We start from the raw sequence: 21,452 nt of genomic DNA, 5'->3' as shown, positions 1-21,452 counted from the left end.
TTGTTCAGGGTGCAAGTAAGTAAGAAGCTATGCAACCTGTAACTGCCATAATGTCATAGCCAGGGATCACAATAGGTTTATATATCAAAAAATAACTTGCTTTCAGTTTCATTGAAAGATAGTCTTTGATTTTGTTGTCTTCTCATATTCAAAATGCCTGAGACTTGCACCATACGTTATTTTACTTTTAATACTTGCGTATCAAAACAAACAAAATATCTATTTACATGGTGCTGATGTGTTTGCTTCCTAAGTTTGTGATTCGATAGTGGAACTTGAGATTCAAGTCAATATTCATCAATGAAAGATCTGACACTCAGATTTTATTCCGTAGCGTACATGTGAATGTATTTGTACTCGTATTCAATAAGACAAGAATGGTTGTTGTTTGAACAAGATGTCTTGGGCATTTGAGGATAGAATTTCAAGGAAAATCTCAATAAGACCACTCGTCTTGCTTCTCAGAATTTTACTTGACTGTAAATATTTTTTTCAAGACTAAGATTCTTTCTCTCCCTTGTTTTTATTATGATTCAAACATTGATGATGGCCTTTGAGTATTTGAAGCCCAGGTTCAAAGTTCATACTATTAAACAAAATTGTTGTTTGCGAGTTGGCCGTAGTGTGCCTGTATCGGCACACCAATCGTAAGTAATGGCCCCACGTATAAGCTAGCTTCAAGTACATGGGGCATAGGAGAAGAACCCTTACTGTCTAGGACTGTAGGAGGTCTCGTTTAAAGGGAAACCGAAGCCCTGCAAGCCACGTTTCAGGCATTTTCACACTCTATAAATCTCATCCCTGGATGAATAATTTCATTGGATGAAATTTATTTTATTTATTTATTTTAATTTTATTTTATTCAACAGCGCAAGCGCCAGTTACAGGACGGATATAAAAATATTATACATTATAAGAACAGTAATATGATTTTGGATCATATTAATATTTTGTGTGTTTATTTACCTCCTCGCTCAGTCTTTTATTACTTGAACTCGGACATTCACAGCAAAGCACTTGTGTTTAGTTTGGCGCCTTGAGTGAGGTGATTATATATCTTGCCCTATTGGCCGTTGATTGTCATTATTGGTGGTCACTTTCTGTGTTTGACAAGCAATGTTTGCTTAGCTCTTTCCCGCTGTCCTGTGATAGATCTCCAGTGCACTTGACATTTTGGTTGTGTCAGCCATATGGTCAGAAAGACAGTGTTGTTAGATATTTAGTACAATGTCATTGGAGGAGAGTGAGTGTGTAGTATCAGGAACGGACATCTGGATATTGAGTATTCCAGTAAATGAGTATCTGTGAGTTTTCTGAATATTGGCGTCGGATATCTCTACTTTTCAAAAGCATCTGTAACTCGGAGTGAGTGTTTTCTGATCATGCGGAGAAAGACAGCACATAGAGAGGGTCTGATTATTTTAGGGTAAACTGTTAATTGTAATTTCTCATAATTTTCCCTTTTTCATTTGAGCCTTCAAGTTTTATTGCAGGAGATACTAAAGCAGTGACCAACTGGAGTAAGAGATAGTCTACACCGTCACCCATGTACAAACCTATGGTCTTCCTTGTATTTCTGGTTTCAATACACAGAGTCTGTGCACCTCCTAAATTGTAAAAACAGTGTTCTTCACAGGTTTTCCAAAAACTGTGGGGCAACGGGCATCACCAAACCGTACGAAAGAGTTTTCACTGATTTTTGTTTCGCTTCTTGTATTCCAGACGGGGCATCTCATCGCGGTCGGACAACTACCCCACCCTGGAGCGACCTGATGACATCATCCCCATGCACTACCTGAACAGCGTTAACGAGGCTATAAATAGCTATGTCACCCCCTCTGGAAGCGGAATGTCTTCACCATCAGAGGATGAGAAACCCAACTTCTTAATGAATAGCGGAGGTTGGACGTCTGGAAACTCGACAGAAAGGAGTAGTCTGTTTTCTTGGGCAGATGATGTAAGTAAAAATGTTCAAGTGAGTAGTGGCTTTAGAGAGAAGAGTTTAAGATCCCTCAAAAAAAGGGCAAAATCCTCATCGTTTGGTTGGAAAAGAAAAGCTGTCCACAAATTGGCTCTTGTCTAGTGATGGGAGTCAAAGGTAGAAGTAAATGAACGATTCTCTTGGATTTTAGAGAAAAAAACAGAAGATGCAAACTTTGATAATCAGGGTGTGAAAACTGATTTACAAGTTGGTTCTGATTCTAAGAATCAAACCTGGGGCTTTATTTCACAAAGAGCTAAGATTGATCTTAACTTTTGCATTATTCTTAATTGGTAATCAATGTGTGATGTCACAGTTCAAATCACTTTGGTGATACTATAACCCATCTTAAGACATTCTTATTGACCCCAGAGACCACACAGTCTATAAACCTAAAGGAACATTTAGGGAAAATACTCAAAATAAAAAATTAAAAAATTATTGTTTTTGTTCTCTTTTTTTGCAGGAATTTGACAAGCAAGCGGGTAAAACGGTTCGTCGTATGTTCCAGGAGATTGATGATATTCTGTTTGAGGGACAGAAAGACGCCACCACGTCAGTGCAATTAGAAAATGAATGTAAAGAATGGAACTCCAGGTTCCCACACTTAAGGTACGTAAGAGTGTCGCCCCTCGAAGATCATACTTGTTGATCTTCATAATATTTACAAGGTTTTTATTTGACTTAAAGATCACTCATTCAGCTGTAAACAATATAAAAGCTCTAACTGCTAAGCAGAAAACTGTTCTAAGCAGGTGAAATTTGGTTAGCAAAAGAAGGCATGGTACCAGTCACAAGATGTAATTTGCATGGTGTTCTGGCTGGTAACCCATTTCTGTGAAAAAAATTGTCTAGGTAAAGGCCCAATTTCATAGAGCTGGTAAAAGCACACAAAATTGTGCTTACCACACCAAGGTTAGCAGCCGAGGTACCTTATCACATGTACTGTTTGTGACTGGTATTCTGCGTATTTCGGCTAAGCAGATCTTTTTGAGGCAATAATTCTGGGAAGCAGCTCTATTAAATTGGGACCAGGTCTATCTGCAGGCTATGCAAAGAAGTTAGAACCAAAGTCATATTGAATATTTTGATGATTTATTTACAGAGTGTTGGGCAAGCAACAGATCACACCAAGTGACCTCGGCTATGAGTTTATTCCACGCTCGTCCCAGACACCAGCAACGGCCGTTGAGCTCATGGACCTCGGTGAGAATGAGTATCCAAACTACTCAAGTCAAGACCCACAGGGGTGAGTATTAGCCGAGTCCAGTGAGTACTCAGGGCGTGGAATTTTATCTTTGACAGGGCGAGGCCATTTTCATTTTTGAAAAGGCCACTTCCATTTGGAATAAACAAATAGATACGGATAATGTCAAACCTACAGAATTCTGATAAGACAGCAGAAATATTGTGAATTTATGACAAGAATACATGAAGCATACAGACCTGGAATCAAACGGAATCATTTTGGATTACAGGTTGACAGTCTTTGGAACTCGTTTGACACCGATTGATCCGGTAGCCACGATGGGATCCAGCAGAGATGAAGACGTCCAACAACAACTAGCCGACATGGAAGAGGAAATATTTGAGTCTGAAGGCGTCATTGAAGAGTATTTTGCGTATGACCGATTAAAATCATGGTGAGTCGATGACCCAATCTGCCGATCTCAAATAGCTGCGTAAAGATATGTTTGTAATTACTAAAAAAATGTATTAGCATGAAAATGTTCTTGGTAACTAGCAAGGGAGAACAAATTTGTGCAACAAGGTTGTTCGTTCCCTTTCAGAACAAGCTAAGCACAACAACATACTTACCAGAATAAGTTTATCAACTAAATTACCATTATTGTTTTTATAAAGGGAGGACGAAGGTCACGAGCTGAAGAGATACCACGCCCCAAGAAGAAAAGGCTTCCCTCCCCTGACTCCAAACGCCTGTGTACAGAACTCTATCTATAGTCAAGCCTTTGATGTGATGTGGACAGAGGTCGTTGGATGGATCAGGTTATTAATCAAGAGACATTGGCATCTATTGGCAGAAGGTAAGCGCAATCAAACCTTCGTTTGGGTTCGAACATAAACGAGCAGGACTTGAACCATCGACCTCCGGATTGACATACCGTCTTTCTATCAACTGAGCTATTCAGCTCTATGTTGGCAGTCTCCCTATTAGTAAATAAGCCTTTTCACTCTACTGACTTTTGATCCATGTCGAGACTTATCCGGATCAGGTCCGAATTTCAATACGGATACAATCTGTTCTGCTTTTAATCTAGCTGTGTACGAAATCAGCTTCTAGGTTACACATGTAACTTAAATCGGTGTGTCAATCACTAATAATCAATAGTCATTAACAACCAACAATACATTCGCATCAATTTTGTTTTTAACCAACAGCTAAGAAGTACACAAACACAGAAGACATCTCGTCCGCCATGTCAGCCTTGCATCCCGTTGCCCCAACCTTTGACCTCAGCCTAAGCCCATACCCCTTCAGTACCCACATGGGGCGTGGCTTGCTAGATATGCCATCCAACAAGCTCGCTCCAATGGGCTCAGTGGTAAGTAAACCTACCACTTCATCATTGGTTAAAGATTGGGCAAACAGACAAGCTTAGGGACATCATGGCTCATTTCCATAAAGCCTGTAAGCATTAAAACATGCTAAGCACAGAAATATCTTGCTCAGCAGAAACAGGTTACCAGCTTATCTTCCCCTAAAGTTTACATTGGTGCCACTGGTGCCCCACTAAATTTTGAACAGAAATTTGCTAAGCAATGTTTGTATGAAATCGGGCCCATGCCACAGCAAACTTTGGATTGTTCATGGATGTTGTGTTGCATTATGTATTCATGCTGAAAGATTTTCAATACTTGTACACCCACTCAGCTTCGATTGAACACAGCGCCCTCCCTGAACATCTCGCTCGCTGACCGGCAGAATCTAACTGGTGTAATGACGATATCGTCCAAAGCTCTTCATAACAGGCCCAATGATAGAGATACGAGAGCTCCTTCAATACTAGGGTAAGTACAATGCATTACTACAGTAACAAGCTGACAAGATGGGATTTGAGGCATTGCACGGTGAGGTTTCAATGATTATTTGGTTGGCTGTAACATCATTCAGGGCGTGGCATGGCTGAGCAGATACTTAGAGCATTAGACTCAATCTTTGGTGTTTCTGATCAGCAGAGTGTGGGTTCTAATCCATTGTGTCCCTAAGCAAGACACTTAACCACTATTATTGCGTCCTTCACTAAAGCTGCTTAAAAACGAACCTCATGCTTCAAATGTAGCTGCACATACCTTCCAGGAAAAAATACTGAGCGCTTCGATACGCCCCTGGGGGTGTGATAAAGTGCTGTAAAGTCGTCTTTTCCCTTTTTGTGGTATTTTAGGGATGAGCTGCAGACTCTACCCTTACAGATTGGAATGAATCGGCCAGGCTCGAGCACCCTGAGTCAGATCAACCGCTCCAACCGTCCGATGAGTGTCAAAACAACGGACAACTTCAACTACAGGTTGTCATCAGCTAGAGGCCGGGGGAGGTTGAGGCCCATCGACCGAGCCAAGACGCCCAACATGGAGGGAATCATCACCGGAAAGAAACTGTAAGTTCTTTGACGTAGCACTTTGCGTTTATCTGTTGCTTGTTTCCATCTTGAACGAGCTTTACAAAGATGATCTCGGAAAGGTGATCCTTTGGTTGACGCTTCCCAGGTTGTTTCATAAACTTGCTACACTGCAGTAACAGGTTGAATCAACTTCTGACTGGCACTCCTGAGCAAAGATAGTAAAGCAGAGGAATGCCAATATTGGTGCTAGATAGCTCATCTGGTAGAGGTCCAGTACATTGATCCAGACTGCCAGAGGTTGCAGGTTGAACTCTAGTCCACTTTAGTCAATTTATCGTTGGCCAAATATTTTTGACGTAAAGAATAATCTTGTGACCTTCTTCCAATGTCTACAGGACCACAGCGAGTGACCGTCTAGGTTCTCCACCCCATCCCGCTGCTTCTCCTCCCTACCATTGGAGTCGGAATGCGACCCTACCACCAATAGAGGCAGTCCAAGAAACTCTGCCTCAGCTAAGGCAACCAGAGTCGCATGGGAATGAGAACAAACAAACCAATAACACTAATAACGTAAGTACACATGTAAATTGTCTACACATGTAAGTACACAAGCAGGGCTGGGATTTGACAGGGATTTTTTATTTGAAGGTTTTCTCAAAACCCCTTTAAATTTTACTTGAAAGAAGTAAAGCAGTCCCCAAAGGGAGAAAGAAACTTTTATTTCCCATTGCATCCAAACCTGTAGTTATATATTTCAGGTGATGCACAGAGTCTGTAAACCTCCCGAATTGTGTAGCATCTGGTAGGTTCTGGGGTCAGTTAAAAGTAATGTCAGTCTGTCACAAGATGGTTTACAGAATAAAAGGGGTCTGTTCAGAGCTGGTAAATGTATCCCACTTACACAGTCTGCAGAACACCCCAATATTATGTCCATCATAGAAAGGGTCAGTTAGAAGTAAAGTTAGTCTGTTACAAGATGGTGTACAGAATAAAAGGGGTCTGTTCAGAGCTGGTAAATGTATCCCACTTACACAGTCCTGCAGAACACCCCAATATTAAGTCCATCATAGAAAGGGTCAGTGAGAAGTAAAGTCAGTCTGTTACAAGATGGTGTACAGAATAAAAGGGGTCTGTTCAGAGCTGGTAAATGTATCCCACTTACACAGTCTGCAGAACACCCCAATATTAAGTCCATCATAGAAAGGGTCAGTGAGAAGTAAAGTCAGTCTGTTACAAGATGGTGTACAGAATAAAAGGGGTCTGTTCAGAGCTGGTAAATGTATCCCACTTACCCAGTCTGCAGAACACCCCAATATTATGTCCATCATAGAGAGGGTCAGTTAGAAGTAAAGTTAATCTGTCACAAGATGGTTTACAGAATAAAAGGGGTCTGTTCAGAGCTGGTAAATGTATCCCACTTACACAGTCTGCAGAACACCCCAATATTAAGTCCATCATATAAAGGGTCAGTTAGAAGTAAAGTCAGTCTGTTACAAGATGGTTTACAGAATAAAAGGGGTCTGTTCAGAGCTGGTAAATGTATCCCACTTACACAGTCTGCAGAACACCCCAATATTATGTCCATCATAGAAAGGGTCAGTTAGAAGTAAAGTTAGTTTGCTGCAAGATTGGTCTTCATTAATGTCCAGTTGCACACAACATAATTTCATTGTTCAGATACGCCTTTAATGCACTCCTTTATTATGCCCGCAATTTTTCAAATGTGAACATAGTTTGGAAAGCTAGACTATATCAATGTTTATTTCACACAAGCAATCAATAACTTGAAGCCGCTACATGGACTGTTTTTGTTTGCACAGAAAACATCTGCTAAGTTCAGGATATCAAGTGCTGCAGCTGATGACAGAGCGTTGAGACTAAAAGATCGTTCAGCTACGTTTACCTCAGAGTCAAGACCAAACACGACACACACATTCCGAGTAAGTCCCGTGAACTTGTCGACCCTTGCTAAGCAGAAACTGGTTACCAGCCATAAAGTACAATTATCATGTATGGTACCTTTTGACAAGGTAACAGTACATTTCTGCTTAGTTGAAAATTTTGTTTTATAGCGATATTTGTTTTAGAAGCAGCTCTATAAAATGTTGCCCTGGGTTGGCACCCACTAGCTCCTCAAGAAAAGTCTAGGGCTGTACCACTTACCCCTACTCCGGAGCAGGGATGGCTTTTCCCCAGGGGTATGCCCAATTTCTGGGGTAGACCGGGGGTGAAGTGAACCAAGCGCCAAAGTGCCCCAGGGGTTGCCCCTGAGAAATAGACAAGTGTGAAAAGGGTTTCAGTCTTTACACTAAAGTACTTTTCATCATAAGAACTATCCTTGCACTTGGTGCACCCTATTTGTAGGTACCAATTTGCTTGGGTACCACGCCCTACACAATCAGAAAACCTAAACAGGCTTTTGGAGGACTAAGGATTCTGCTGGATTCCAGCTGGATTCCAAAGTGCCCCAGAGGTTGCCCCTGGGAAATAGACAAGTGTGAAAAGGGTTTCAGTCTGTACACTAAAGTACTTTTCATCATAAGAACTATCCTTGCACTTGGTGCACCCTACTAAGGATTCTGCTGGATTCCAGATTGTGATAATGGGTCTGGGTTGCTGGTAATGTTTTTGTCTGTTGTTTGTGTTATAGTCCGATACACCATTTGGCATCTTGAATCGTCGATCATCAACTCCCCAGTCTTTCACTCTGTTCAAGTCACCCGCTGCTGTTCCCCCGGCAGGTGGTAAGTCATTATTATTTATATTGCTATATATTTCTGATAATGAAACCAATGATGCCTCATAAGTGAACTTAATCACTGTAGCTCACAGGCCTGAGGAAACCTGCAAACACCTGGTATGTGGACCAGAAACACTAGGGTTAACCCCTACACTTCCACTATAAAGTGTTCCAGGGTTGTTTTACGTACACTATCAATCCTAGTACACGGCATCTCTGGCTTGTTGTCCTGTGACAAAGCAATTATGGTGCAGAGTCAAGATTGCTCAACCAACAAACCAGTAAAGTATGAATGATTTTGTCTGTTTTCTTGATACAGGTAACCCTGGCATCATGTCTGGAATAACGGGAATCAGTTTGGGTATTCCAGGTTCATCGTCGCACATCGATGCTTCAGTGAGTCAGTATGGGGCTCAACAAGCAGGTTACTTCAAGGTGTTATAACAGTGGCTTATAACAATGAATCCCTGGTGGGATTCGAACCCGATTCATCATATTAGATCCATGCTTCGGGGCTCAACAAGCCGGTTACTACAAGGTGTTATAGCAATGGCTTATAACAATGAATCCCTGGTGGGATTCGAACCCGATTCATCATATTAGATCCATGCTTCGGGGCTCAACAAGCCGGTTACTACAAGGTGTTATAGCAATGGCTTATCACATGGGTGTATCAAAACCAGTTATTTCTTTTGTTAAATAATCAAAAAATAAACCAATTATTCCAAAACATGCTCTAGCACAATCTGAAATCTATACAAACTCTCTCAAAATCCATCATATTATTATTAATATTTCAACCCTGTATTTTTTGTCGACAAGCATATTTTTCCTTTAAGTTCTGTTTTCATAATATTACTGAAATACTTGTTTTTTAGGAGATAGAACTTGAAAAAGAGGGAGCAGTCACAATGCTACCACAAGTCTACTTAAAGACAGTGGACACTATTGGTTATTGTCAAAGACTAGCCTTCACAGTTAGTGTATCTCAACATATGCATAAAATAACAAATCTGTGAAAATTTGAGCTCAATCGGTCATCGAAGTTGAAATAATAGTGAAAGAAAAAACACCTTTGTCACACAAAGTTGTGTGCTTTCAGATGCTTGATTTTTGAGACATCAAATTCTAAATGTGAGGTCTCGAAATCAAATTCGTGGAAAATTACTTCTTTCTCGAAAACTACAATATTTCAGAGGGAGCCGTTTGTCACAATGTTTTATACTATCAATCTCTCCCTGTTACTCGTTAACAAGTAAGGTTTTATGGCAGTAATTATTTTGAGTAATTACCAATAGTGTCCACTGCCTTTAAACTATTGAGCAATATAAAGTAGACGGTTGATGTCTATGACTATAAAACACCAACATTGATCATCAACTACCTGTTTTTAAACAGAAAAAAAACATTCCAGCGTAAATATTGTGCAACATTTTGGGCCACAAAAGCCTACAAACTTCATGTCACAGATCTTTGGTTGCAGAGGTGAGACCCAATGGCCTAGTAGAAATCCTGTAGTTAGACAGAGTTGTTTGGACTGATTTATTTATTTTGGTCCTTGTCACTTTTACAGATATTTTATACAACATATCTGTTTCTGCAGCTGCTATAGTTTTTTTATGTGAATGGGAAAGAAGGGTATTTTGCTTTAGATTTTAAGTTTATTGATTTAGAAGATTCTCTCAAAAAAATATTTGCTATGTATTTAATATTGTTTTTTACACAACTTTGTTTGGCTTCATATAAAAACACCTACAAACCTGGGGTCGATTTCACAAAGAGTTAGGACTAATAATAATGAACCATTTTTGTAGAGCGCATATCACAATCACAGAAAAGTCCCTATGCGCTTTGAGAAGAAAACAACAGAGAAGTAAAAGTTAATAGAGATGTGAAGTAAATACAAAAGGAAAATTTAGTTGATACAGAAAGAAGCACTGAAGGCTATTGCAGTTCATTCATTTTTCATAGTAATTTGAACTCAACGAGTATTTTGCTGTCGCTTAAACATTTTTGCCAAGTACATTTTGTCCCGAAAATGTATTCACACTTCATTCACACAAAAGTTATTGCTTAATACTAAAACGAAAATTGCTGCTAAGTAAAGATCAGCAGGAAACCAGTCATAAGTAGTGTACGTTACATGGCAATTAAGCTGGTAACAATTGCTCTGCTAAGCATGGTTTTCCAATGTGTTATAATCAGGCCTTTGCTAAAACACTTATTAAGACAATAAAGAAACTTTGTAAATGCTGTATTATGATGTATATTTTATAGTCTATAATAATTGAAATAAAGTTTTTGAGTAGTGAGTGGTAATCTCCACCTTCAGAGACAAAATAATACTACCCCTGTTTGGGGCATTTTGATTTAAAGAAATTTAGTGATTGATTGTTGTTGTTTGTGTGATGTTCAAAATTATTTTACCAAATGACAAAAGAAAAAAAGAAAATAACTTACTAATTGTACAAAAGTATAGACCATGTGACCTGTGACATCACAATACATCACAATATTAACAAAATAGCCACACAGGCTAGACTTCCTGCACGCATGACTTATACACAGTTAAAAGGAAGAAAACAATTAATCTTATTATTTTATGGAGATTGCACTGTCTGATTTGTGTTAACTCTTTGAGATGTGGAAATGAATGTAATATTTCCCGCTGATAAATTTAGTATCTTGCCTGCAAGGAAATGCCCTGGAATGCACAAGGCCACTCTTTTTATAAACAGAGATTCAATTCAACTGATTAAGAATGGTAAAAAGTTCACTTACCTTACTGAGGACCAGCTGGTTTGTACTTGTGTTTCTCAACCATCACTGTTTGCCTCCAATCTCTGAGATATTTGTGAAACCTTTCTTAAAAATCAATTTATGCTATACCGACGTTCAAACAAAGTTATGTTATCAACACAAATGTATAAAAACATATCACCGTTTCCAAAGTTCCCTCGCCGAGTAAAGTTGATTCTGAGAGAGTGGCATGTTCTGGTTGGTAGTTTAAAGCTTAGAAATTTCCATTGTATAAAAGTCATTTGTCTGCAGTTACATTTTTAAAATTCAGTTACACAAACTGGCAAAGGCAATGCGTCGCATACACAAGATATCGGCAACGTGCTTTTATTTTACCTCAATTTAACTGACATTTTGAAAGCCAACCTTTTTGAAAAAAAGTAGCACCTACTGTTGCACATCAACTGACGTAATCATGGAATTATAATACTGTAAAAAGATAACAGAAAGGGTCATTTCAGAAGAATTTTGCGATACTCACAGGGACGAACGTCTTACTTTCTTGAACTTCCTCCCGCATTTGTTGTGATTTTTGCAGTGACTGTAGGCAACACGAAATGTTCTAATTTATTTAGGCGCTGATAAAACGTCACAAATGATTTAGAAAAAAACATCACAACTGTGAAGTCAAGAAAACATTCCATCTGACGCGTTTATAGAAACAGAAACGCGCTGCAAAATGCGTGCGTCCAGTTTTCTTTTAAATTGCACTTCTTCTTTTTGTGACGTCACAATGCAAAGCTCCTTGTCTTTTGCATTGTGAACTTTTGTCATCATCCGTTAGATACGTTTGTGACGGTTTTTGTTTGTTTCAACAACAAAAATACTACTGCGAAATAAAAACAAGGCAATAAAACTCTCATTTTCATAAAAGGAGTTGAAATGATAAAGTAAAGTTGACTCAAAGAGAAGCCGAGTTTGGAAATCGTATTACAAAATGGCCCATTCAGCGATTTGCCTTTCAACTTAATTTGCATAACAATAGAGAACCACTCAAGGAATGTAGGCGCAGGTGTTGCTGGTTGGCCACAAGTTTCGTCGCCATGTTTTGTTCACGAGCAGCTGCTGCAGTAGTCAACAAGTTCACAACTGCATGGGATTGTGGTTTTCGTCACGCAAGGTACAAGCCAATATTCACCCTTTCCACTGGACATGAAAACGTTACAAATGGACATGGTTTTAGCTCGAGATTATTGTCAACAACTCGAAAGTATCAAAGCTTGCTTCAAGTCCGGGGTTTACCGTGTCGGCGTCGGGGTTCACCTACCGAACGACGGCTCTGCACGACCCATGGGCTGTTGAAGAAAGATGGCGACAAGACCACGGGAAGACTGCCGCCGGGTGACCCACCGAAAACAGACCAACCGACAAGTATCTTGCCCGGACATGATGACCAGAAACCCATGGTGTTTAGTCCAGCAAACGTTCAAGTAAGTTACTCCCACTTTTTCATATTATTGTTGATAACAACTAATATACGAAATATTGGTCACTACTTTTGGTGTGTTGTGTTTTGTTTTGTGTGTTATTGTAAATCTCCTGTACGATGACTAGAGCAGGCTATAATTCAAACGTTGAGACGAATGCTCACTCAGTGGCGGTGAAGTTAATAAAGAGAAGTTCCCTCGATGTATACATTTTATTTTCTTGACAATAGAGAGCTTATCTTCAGTACTTAACCATGTTTTCATGAACATTTTTGGTAGCATGGGTTTCTAGTGTGTGAAACACTCGTCTTACACCAGTGTGGCTCTGGTTCAATTCCCATTCAAGGCCGTTTAGAACAGTTTTTTTAATCCCTCTGTTTTTTCCCCCTTCGGAAAAAAATCGAACAATTTTGCTATGTGGATAGGATGTGCTCCAGGGTCATGAGTCGCACCAAGGCTGTCAAAGGCGCCCTCGCTTGCCTGTTGCTTAAACACGTTACAGCCGCATCTTTTGCAATTCAGTTTCCTTTAATAGCAAGATTAGCATTCTGAATTATTTTATTAAAGTGACAGCTGTGACTTGTTTCCTAAAAGTAATGAGAGATACCGAGTAATATCGTAATTATGCTGCAGGTGGTTAGAATTTACTTGAGCAGGATTTGAACAAAAGACCTCCGGACTAACGTACCAACTGAGCTACAATATCCCTCTGTTTGCAGCCTCCTAATTTGGTCAATATATTTGTTTTAGGAGTTCCAATCAGACACCATACAACTGTTAAATGCCGTGCCATAACTAAAGAAACACTCTTTTGTTTGGCCAGCATACTCATTAAACTATTCTGCAAGTTGATATTTAACATGACTTCCGCAGGTCTTTGCAGACCCAACAATGGCACAGACTGTCCGAGATGTTTCAGTGGACATACAAAAGCTCAAAGGACACATTCAGTTCATGAAGGAAGAATTCTTAGACACCTCTTTTGAGGTCCTCAAACTCTCTCAAGGAAGAGCGTCAATAATTGCAGCTCTGAAAGAATCCAGAAACCTCAGCCGTGACAATCAAGCCGCTATAACCTCACTCAAGACGGAACAAAAGAAGTTTGATCAACTCATCGTCTACATCAGTAAGATGGTGGCAAGACATGAGAACCATCTCAATGACGCCAAGACTAACAACATCAAGAAAATTGACAGCCTCTCACAGAGTGTGGATCATTGCAATGTGAGTGTCAGACAGTTAAAGACGGCTTTTCATAATCAGCTTCAAGTGGAGCTGAAGAAAGCGGTGACTGACGTCAAGAAACTACACAATGACTTGAGTAAGCTTCAGCTGGAGGTGAGATTCAGAGGGAGGGAAATTGCTGAGCTCAAGAGCAAAACCCCTGCGGCACTTTCCAGCCTCGACAAACAACACAAAGAAACTTGAATTTGTAAAATTAATAAAGTGGGTCTTTGATATTATCCCAATATTATCCAGTAAATACTTTCAAAGAAACCTCACATGAACTTGTCTTGTACAGACCAAAGTACATTAAGAATTGACTTCCTTTTTGTTTTTAATTTTTCAATTTGTTGTGTCAGTTTTGGGAGTAGATGTAGTAAATTAAAGAATGTCCTAATAAAATTAAACCAAAAAACAATTGCTCAATAAAAACCACAAATCATTTTGTAAATACTGTCTTTCTCGTTTACAGAAAAAGATTCTTTATTTTTAATTGAAAAATGTACAAAAGTTATGGAGAAATAGATATATACATGGCTTCTTTCACCTCATTGTTACGTCAATAATGCAGGAGCTAAACAAACTTGCCTGCAATTCAGAAGTTTCCTTCTCAAGTTTTTAGTACAAAGAGTTGACTTTGGTAAACTACTAAACATTTTAAAGTTTCAAACTGAGCAAAGAAGTACACAAGACAAACGACAAACAGCAAAGTACCAACGGGAACAATAATCACAAACACAGTACACAGAAGGGGCATGGGCTCAACTTCATAGCGCTGCTTAACGGTAAGCAAATTTGTGTGCTTACTGTAGCAGAAAAAGTTGCTTAAGCCTTAGCGTATTTCACAGGTTAGCAGGAAAATTGGTCGGCCATATTGCGTGGTTACAGTGGATTTGCATTGTGACGCCATTTATTTTTATGCCGTAAGCACCGGAAGGTTAGCATGCCTTTTCGTGTGCTTACGGTTAGCAGCGCTATGAAATAGAAATTGCACAGTAAGCACAAAATCGGCCGCTATGCAGCACTATGAAATTGGACCCTGGTGTTTCCATAATGTTTGAGTACAAATACATGTACCATGTTAAGAAAGTAAATGTTGAAGGTATTGACAACTTTCTTTGCGCAAAGTAGATTTTGTCCTAGAAGGACCTATGTAGTGAAATGGCTACTTTAACAAAAATAACATCCCAAAAATTCTTATCAGATCCTTGCGAACACATCAGACCTTAATTCCATGATCAGGTTTCTACAAAGGTGTGTATTTATTCCTATGAAGTTACTGATCTTATTTTTGCAAGTTAATAGCAGTAACCCCTGAATTTAACTTTAACTTGAGAAAAGTATTTTGGAACTTCAATTGTGTGAAAGAAGAAAGAAGGGTACTTAAAGCAACTGACTTAAAGTTAGGGGCTTGACCCTGATAAGAAAATGTGTACTTTTTATCCAAAAGCCACTACCTGTAATACAGATGGTAATGGTAGTGTGAAAGCATTTCCAGTGAAGTGCCCCCGTTCATAAGAAATCAATAAAAGTAGGCCTTAATGACAAACTGAATCTACAAAGATTGCCTGCAGTCCACGAAATTGAAGAGCTGCCAACATTTGTATCTTACAATAAGGGAGATTTTGTACAGCAATCAGGGAGATGTTTAGAATTACATTCCAAATAATCAGGACAAAGTTTCCTTGCTCATCAGAACATGGAACGATCATTTCATTTTCAATTTGGCAGCGCTGGAATCGCCCAGATTTTGGATGAAACACCATTGGGCTAAACAAGTAGTAATTGGGAAGTAAGTCCTGTCTGCCAAGAGGTTGCGAGAAGCACGGATTTCAATTCAACAAGACTGTGGCAGCAATCCTTTACTGGCATCAATGAAATCTTGTTCATGTTGTACGTGATACACAAGGTTAGCTAGAGATTGCTCCACCATAGCACGGTGGGCTAACTCACTCACTGGCAAGAAATCATCAATGTCTTTGGGCGGATGCTTGAAGTTCGGACCAAAGTTGATCGACACCTAAGTTGAAGGAAAATCAAGAATAGTTTATTACAGTAAAACAAAAGTTGCAGGGCACTACTATAGCCACCCTGAGCTTCAACCAAGCAAGCTTGTCCTCTGGGAGCCCAAGCAAGGTCAAGCCCAATGAGGTAGAGGTCACCTTACTTATACACTGTTTTTTTGACAGGGAGGGACAGGGAGATCTGGGGACAACACAACCTAACATCAAAGACAGTTGTAAGATACATTAACCCTATCTTGAAAATCATAACTAAAATAACTCACCGTGCATGACTTATGTAATGATATTGCTGGGTAGTACGTTCCTTCAAATATGTCCTCAAAAGCTACACCCTGGCTCTCTCCGTTTTTGTAAAATGCAATCTGTGTACGTGTAAAAACAGTTGTCATGATAGTAATTTTATTTTTAAATAACACAATTTCAAAAATGTGATCTGAAAAATGCCTTTTCAGTTGTGGTCTAAACCTGAAAGAAACACTGTGTGTTGAGTACTAGAAAACAAACAATTTACCAGCAACCTAACAAGAGGACAAAACTGCTAATTTTGTTTCCCAACACATAAAGGCTAGAAATTTCATCTTTGAGAGGGAAGACTGTTTTCATTTTGTAAAGAGCACTTCAAGACTTAGGCAACAGAAGCCATGGCCTGCAGATATTTTTACATATTGACAAATAAGTACTTTAGCTTGTCAAGTCCACACCTCTACAAGTTTAAAAGAGAATGGTTCAACTATCTTGTAAAATTATTATCCTAGTCCAGTGATATGTTGAACTACAAGAACGATGTCTTGTGGAGTTGTCTTGAGGTTTAAGCTTTGTATACCTTTGTTCCTTTACAGGGTGTTAAGGCGTTCTCCGTCTCTTGTACAAGATCCTTCTCCTCAAAGTATAGATGACTCTTAAATTTGATCAGGGCCTGGAGTGGAATAAAGAATAGAATCAGCCAAATCCCTTCCACATAATATCGACATTTACTATGATGTATGGCATAGATCCCTTGCATTGGCTGCCATCCTTGATGAGTTGTGCATGAGCAAAAGGCTATCATTGGCTGAGTGTCGTGCGCATCGCCTACAAGCATGCAATTTTCAAATTTTTTGTCATCAATGATAGCGGTCAATGACGCCATGTGTAATCCATCTATTCTGAATATAATGCTCCATTTTAAAATACTAGACCTTTGTACTCTTGAGTACTTTTATTTTTAATTTGTTTATTCGTTGCTTACCCTGTCTTTGTATGTTAATGGAAGGAGTTGATCCGGGGGAACCTGACTAGGTAGCTTAATGTACAATCCTAATACATCTCCCGTCTTGTACCCTTCTCCATAATGCTTGCCTATACTCTGATGAAAACGGGTTCCCTTCCTGCTCCGCCATGAGTAGCTGAATTTGTCATATCCTAATGGAGCTTGCAGGTTACCTTAGAAAAAGAAAACAAAACATCAACATTTATTATTGCATGTCGTGATCGAGCGGATAAGAGCTGTGGTGTTTCTGTTGATCAGCAGATGTAGGGTTCAAGTCGCGGTCGTAACACTTAAGCAAGATACTAAACTATTATTGCTGCGTCCTTCTGAAGGGACGTAAAGCCGTAAGTCTCATGTGTTGCATCACTTGCTTGCACAGCTTGTGTCTATGAAACTTTCAAATTCATGGGACCTTTACAATCTGGTAAAACTAGTACAGTTTTTTGTAGAGTTTTGGGAACTTGTTCTCTTTACCTAATGGTTGTGACCATCCGATCCTGGTAGCGGTTCCCTCAGGCATGTCCTCGACTGTTATCTCAAAGAACCAAGAACCGCGGTTGGTTCCATGCGTTGCTCGAACCATGGAGTAACCTTTCTCTCCTGTGACTGATAAACGGTTCTCCGATATCTTCAACTGAGGAGCTAAAAACAGTAAAACAAAAATAGTTGAATTTAAAATCAAAGAAATCCCCCAGTTTGTAACCCAAACCTGAGTGAGTGAGTGAGTGTCAGAGATGATGTTATGCAAAGTTTTTACTACTCACCTCTGTCATGTAAGGCTAGGTAGGGTTCTCGACCGAGAGCCATACGATACAGCAAGGCTGGGATAGGCTTCCCGATCCACATGTCTTCTTCAAAGGCACTGCTCGGAGCGTGAGGGTCTTGCTGTGTCAGGATGTAACGGTAACCGTCTTTGTTAAATGGATGTTCAAGAGGGTAGCCATGAGGAGGAAGCTTCTGGGCTGTGATCATATCACTGTAGACAAATTGGAAACAAATGGTTTGAACTTTGAATGAAAAGTGGTATGGTGTAACTTGTTCAAGTTCTGATGACTGAGTCATCAGAGTGTGTGTGTTCAAATCCAAGCCATGCCTTTCATGTTATTTGGCAGATAGTCAACTTGTAGTGCTCATCAGTCATTGGTTCACCAACTATTGCAAGAAATCTTTAAAAAAAAAAGAAATTCTCTGTGTACTCACTTTCTTGTCTTTTTCCCTGAGGTGATATTTTGACTGCTATCCAGACCTTTCCTCTTAGCTCCGCGGCTCTTCCCCAAAGAAGATGATAAGCTGCTTCCTGTAGAATCAGACAAAAAAGCAACAATGACATAACACACTAATATTACATGACCCTTTCCAGCCACAACCAAACACAGCGATAACGGACTGCATTAATTTTTGTATTGCAACCCTTGTCTTACCATTCAGAGATGAGCTGAGTGATGAGTTAAGCTTTTGACTTAGGTCACCCTTGACATTGGTACTCTGCTTCGATGGGTCGTAGTTTGGGCTTATCTTAGCTAAATCCTGAAAGAGAAAAAGAGAAAATCAAAACAAGAAATTCAGTGTTTACTTCACGCTCAGTTGCAAATATTCAATAAGTATGTTCTACATCATTTAGTCATGCTGTCCTGTCGGGAAATTGTGTTAGACCAAAATGTCAGAGTGAACCCTATTATGTAACTTTTGTTGTCATTAGTTTCCATGGTGATGGACTGCTTCTTACCTGATCAACGAGACCAAAGAGTGGATACTCTTCTTCAGTTTCCCCGCCGTTGTCTGGTTTCTCCTTACACACAAAGATATCACTGTCCTTCGTCTGGAGTTTGAATCAAACAGAAATATCAGACATGATTGGTTAGAAAAATAAACTAACTAATTTGAACCCTTAATGTGTGTCACAAGGCCAGTTAGCACCGTAGCCAGGGCAAGGTCAGTTACCCGCTGGACTTTTTACAACATAGACTAGTCCACTGTCTCAAGGGAATTCCCAATTGACTCATCCACAAACGAGTCTTAGTCTGTCATGTACTAATAATATTAGCTGACACATCTGACCCCACCGGTGCAAAAATTCATACAAAGCTTCAAACACAACTGATGAAATGTCAACATATTAAGTAAAAAAGAAAATTCTGATTGAAATAATGTGAGTTAAAGAGCTTCTCACCATAGCCTTAACGATGGTTGCTTGCCAGGTCGTGGTCGTCCTCCTCTGCATTGGAGTCAGGGCTTCCCAATTCTGATTAATGAAAGGAATCAAATCTTTCTCTTTTGAGAAAAGCGACTTATCGGTTCCTTCCTGCAAACTCTGAGCTGTCAAGTTGGCCAGCGCCATGTGACACAGCTGGCTAAAATCTAACAAGACAAACAAAAAAAATCTTCAGTAGAATCTGCAATTTTGCATGGTTGGAGTATAATAAGGTGAGACTGCGGTAGCTCCATGTGTAAATCTCTCTTTTGAGAAGAACTGGTAGTCGAAAACCACCCATTCTTCTCAGAACCAGCACTATGCTGCAAACATCACCTTATTAAGAAAATCATCAGCCACTTTACTTCTTTTAATTCCTAAGTTTGTTTTTGTAGCTGATACTTACTTGCCATTCTCCGGCTGTAAACTTCTGACTTTGTTGGATTGCAGTCTTTGCAGCAGAATGTATACGTCATCATGTAGGGAATGCAGTTTCTGCAAAAACAAAAGTCATTTATGGTAAGAATAATAACACACAGGGTATTTATAAAGCGCCAGCTTGAAAAGAAAAAGAAAGGAAAGCCAGAAAGAGGGTGGGGTGCATTTTAAGATTAGCAAAGACGACCCATATATCTGGGCATGTGAAGCTCATGGATGTTGACAGATGTTTGACTCACCCAACGTTACACGTGATGCATTGTTTGTGGTACCACTTGAGGCAAACGCTGCACTGGAGCTCAATATTGTTTGGATCTCTCTGTTTCCCACTGCGAAAGAAAAATAAGCACAATAAGAATGAGTCATTTTACACATTTTTTTATTTTTACATTTTGTTTTATGCCAGTGGGCATTGATGCCATGAATGGCCTTCTAAGTCAGTCAGGGCAAACTCTAAAATCAGAAACATTTCCAGAAGGCCTTGTGTGATATACTGAGCTCAGTTTTACACTGTAGTAGACGTTTCCAAACATTTAGAGAAACTGCTTTCTGTTTCCATTTCTAGAGTTTGCCTTAACTGATGTAAGTTCAGGTTTTATTCCACATAAATCGTCTGAACTTTATCAACTTTATTCATACCAGTAGCAGTCTCCCTTTCTGCCTAGAATGTCCTTAGGTTTCCCCCCTTCTCCATTAGTGGAACTGCTGTCTACAGAGAGGTTCTCCTTGTTATCAGTGGTTGTTCCATCGTCATCAGAGGGGGGTGCTGAAAGATCCTTGTCAGAGGGACTCACAGTTTCCTGCATTTCAACCTCCTGTGATTCAGCAACATCAAAGCTATCTGTCACGCAGGTTTCCATGGCAACCTCCTCCTCCACTTCTGTTGCAGAACTGAAATGAAGAAAACATACATTTTCAACAATAAGAATAATTAGGATTTTGAAACTTTGCAGTGGAAATACCATGATACTGAAAAGTTAGCAGTATCACCATGTAATGACTAATCTAATCTCTACTAAATGAGTTGGGATGGTTCTGAAAAGAACCGTTAGTTTCAACTTGATGTTTCGATCAGTAAAATTGTTATTTGTGAATGATTCATTCAATGATTGTGTACTCAATTCTGAATAGTATGTTCTGTGGAGGTAAGCCTACACTTTTTTTTATTAATATCAATATCATGTTATTCGTTATTGTTAAAAGCCGGGAATAATACTAATTATAGGCTGTGTATTAAAAATAAAATAAGCTTGTTGTACCTTCTCCATTTTAAGGGAGAAGGAATTATCTTAATGACTTAATTGCATTATTAATTACTAGTGTAATCCAAATTAATATTATTTTATAAAATACCGGCTAAAAACAATTTCCCCCAAAATATCACGAAACTGGTGCAGCACAAAATGCATTGTGTTTTGTTATGCTCCGATAAATACAAATTGAGCTCTATCTTTGTTACACAAATCAGTCCTCCAGGCCCATAAGTTTAACATCAAATTGAAGCTAACACATAGACATTTATAAAAGGAGGATATTAAATAAGATCGTTTAATCAGAAAATGAAAACTAGAATAAAAACCTTTCTTTGCTGTCGACATCTGCCATTTTTTGCGCGGTGGTGTTCAAGCTGAGGTCATAGGTCAAGAAAGTGGGTCACTAATGTTTGGTATGGTAAACATAAATAAATCTAAGGCCGTGTCCGAAACGGCGACTTCGGCTACAGCTACGGCTAGATCGCGCGCGTCTGCCTATTCTTCAACACTGGTAGACGCGCTGATCTAGACGTAGCTGTAGCCGA

The 21,452-nt window shown here is 39.4% G+C and overlaps 3 protein-coding genes across 5 annotated transcripts in view; 2 read left to right on the top strand and 1 right to left on the bottom strand.

Moving 5' to 3' along the window:
• The window catches only part of LOC117303768 (protein FAM149B1-like), a 30,976-nt gene extending 21,673 nt beyond the window's left edge, over positions 1-9,303 (top strand). For 2 of the 3 annotated variants that reach the window (XM_033788118.1, XM_033788116.1), the window contains exons 2-13: positions 1,723-1,957; positions 2,448-2,593; positions 3,087-3,230; positions 3,460-3,624; positions 3,845-4,026; positions 4,382-4,545; positions 4,875-5,011; positions 5,386-5,598; positions 5,958-6,132; positions 7,383-7,502; positions 8,213-8,306; positions 8,622-9,303. In XM_033788118.1, coding sequence (XP_033644009.1) covers positions 1,723-1,957; positions 2,448-2,593; positions 3,087-3,230; positions 3,460-3,624; positions 3,845-4,026; positions 4,382-4,545; positions 4,875-5,011; positions 5,386-5,598; positions 5,958-6,132; positions 7,383-7,502; positions 8,213-8,306; positions 8,622-8,746 — 1,900 coding nt within the window. In that variant the 3' untranslated portion in view covers positions 8,747-9,303. The remainder of the gene's footprint in view (positions 1-1,722; positions 1,958-2,447; positions 2,594-3,086; positions 3,231-3,459; positions 3,625-3,844; positions 4,027-4,381; positions 4,546-4,874; positions 5,012-5,385; positions 5,599-5,957; positions 6,133-7,382; positions 7,503-8,212; positions 8,307-8,621) is intronic. The other variant, XM_033788117.1, reaches the window with a different exon arrangement.
• A 2,841-nt stretch (positions 9,304-12,144) lies between these two features.
• Positions 12,145-14,191, top strand: LOC117303932. The gene is made up of 2 exons (XM_033788397.1): positions 12,145-12,531; positions 13,402-14,191. Exons 1-2 carry the CDS (start codon positions 12,145-12,147, stop codon positions 13,954-13,956), a joined length of 942 nt encoding a protein of 313 aa, XP_033644288.1. The 3' UTR covers positions 13,957-14,191.
• Positions 14,192-14,765: 574 nt separating this feature from the next.
• Positions 14,766-21,280, bottom strand: LOC117304099 (set1/Ash2 histone methyltransferase complex subunit ASH2-like). The gene is made up of 14 exons (XM_033788601.1): positions 21,234-21,280; positions 20,294-20,545; positions 19,894-19,983; positions 19,623-19,711; positions 19,196-19,383; positions 18,752-18,844; positions 18,447-18,552; positions 18,226-18,322; positions 17,790-18,001; positions 17,500-17,667; positions 17,005-17,198; positions 16,600-16,692; positions 16,040-16,138; positions 14,766-15,772 (listed from the first exon to the last, which is right to left on the bottom strand). The coding sequence occupies exons 1-14, from the start codon at positions 21,257-21,259 to the stop codon at positions 15,590-15,592; spliced, it is 1,890 nt and encodes a 629-aa protein (XP_033644492.1). The 5' UTR covers positions 21,260-21,280; the 3' UTR covers positions 14,766-15,589.
• Positions 21,281-21,452: the final 172 nt, after the last annotated feature.

Source organism: Asterias rubens, chromosome 20 (assembly GCF_902459465.1).
Source record: "Asterias rubens chromosome 20, eAstRub1.3, whole genome shotgun sequence".
NCBI classification, from domain to species: domain Eukaryota; kingdom Metazoa; phylum Echinodermata; class Asteroidea; order Forcipulatida; family Asteriidae; genus Asterias; species Asterias rubens.
This window is presented reverse-complemented; position numbering and strand designations above follow the sequence as displayed.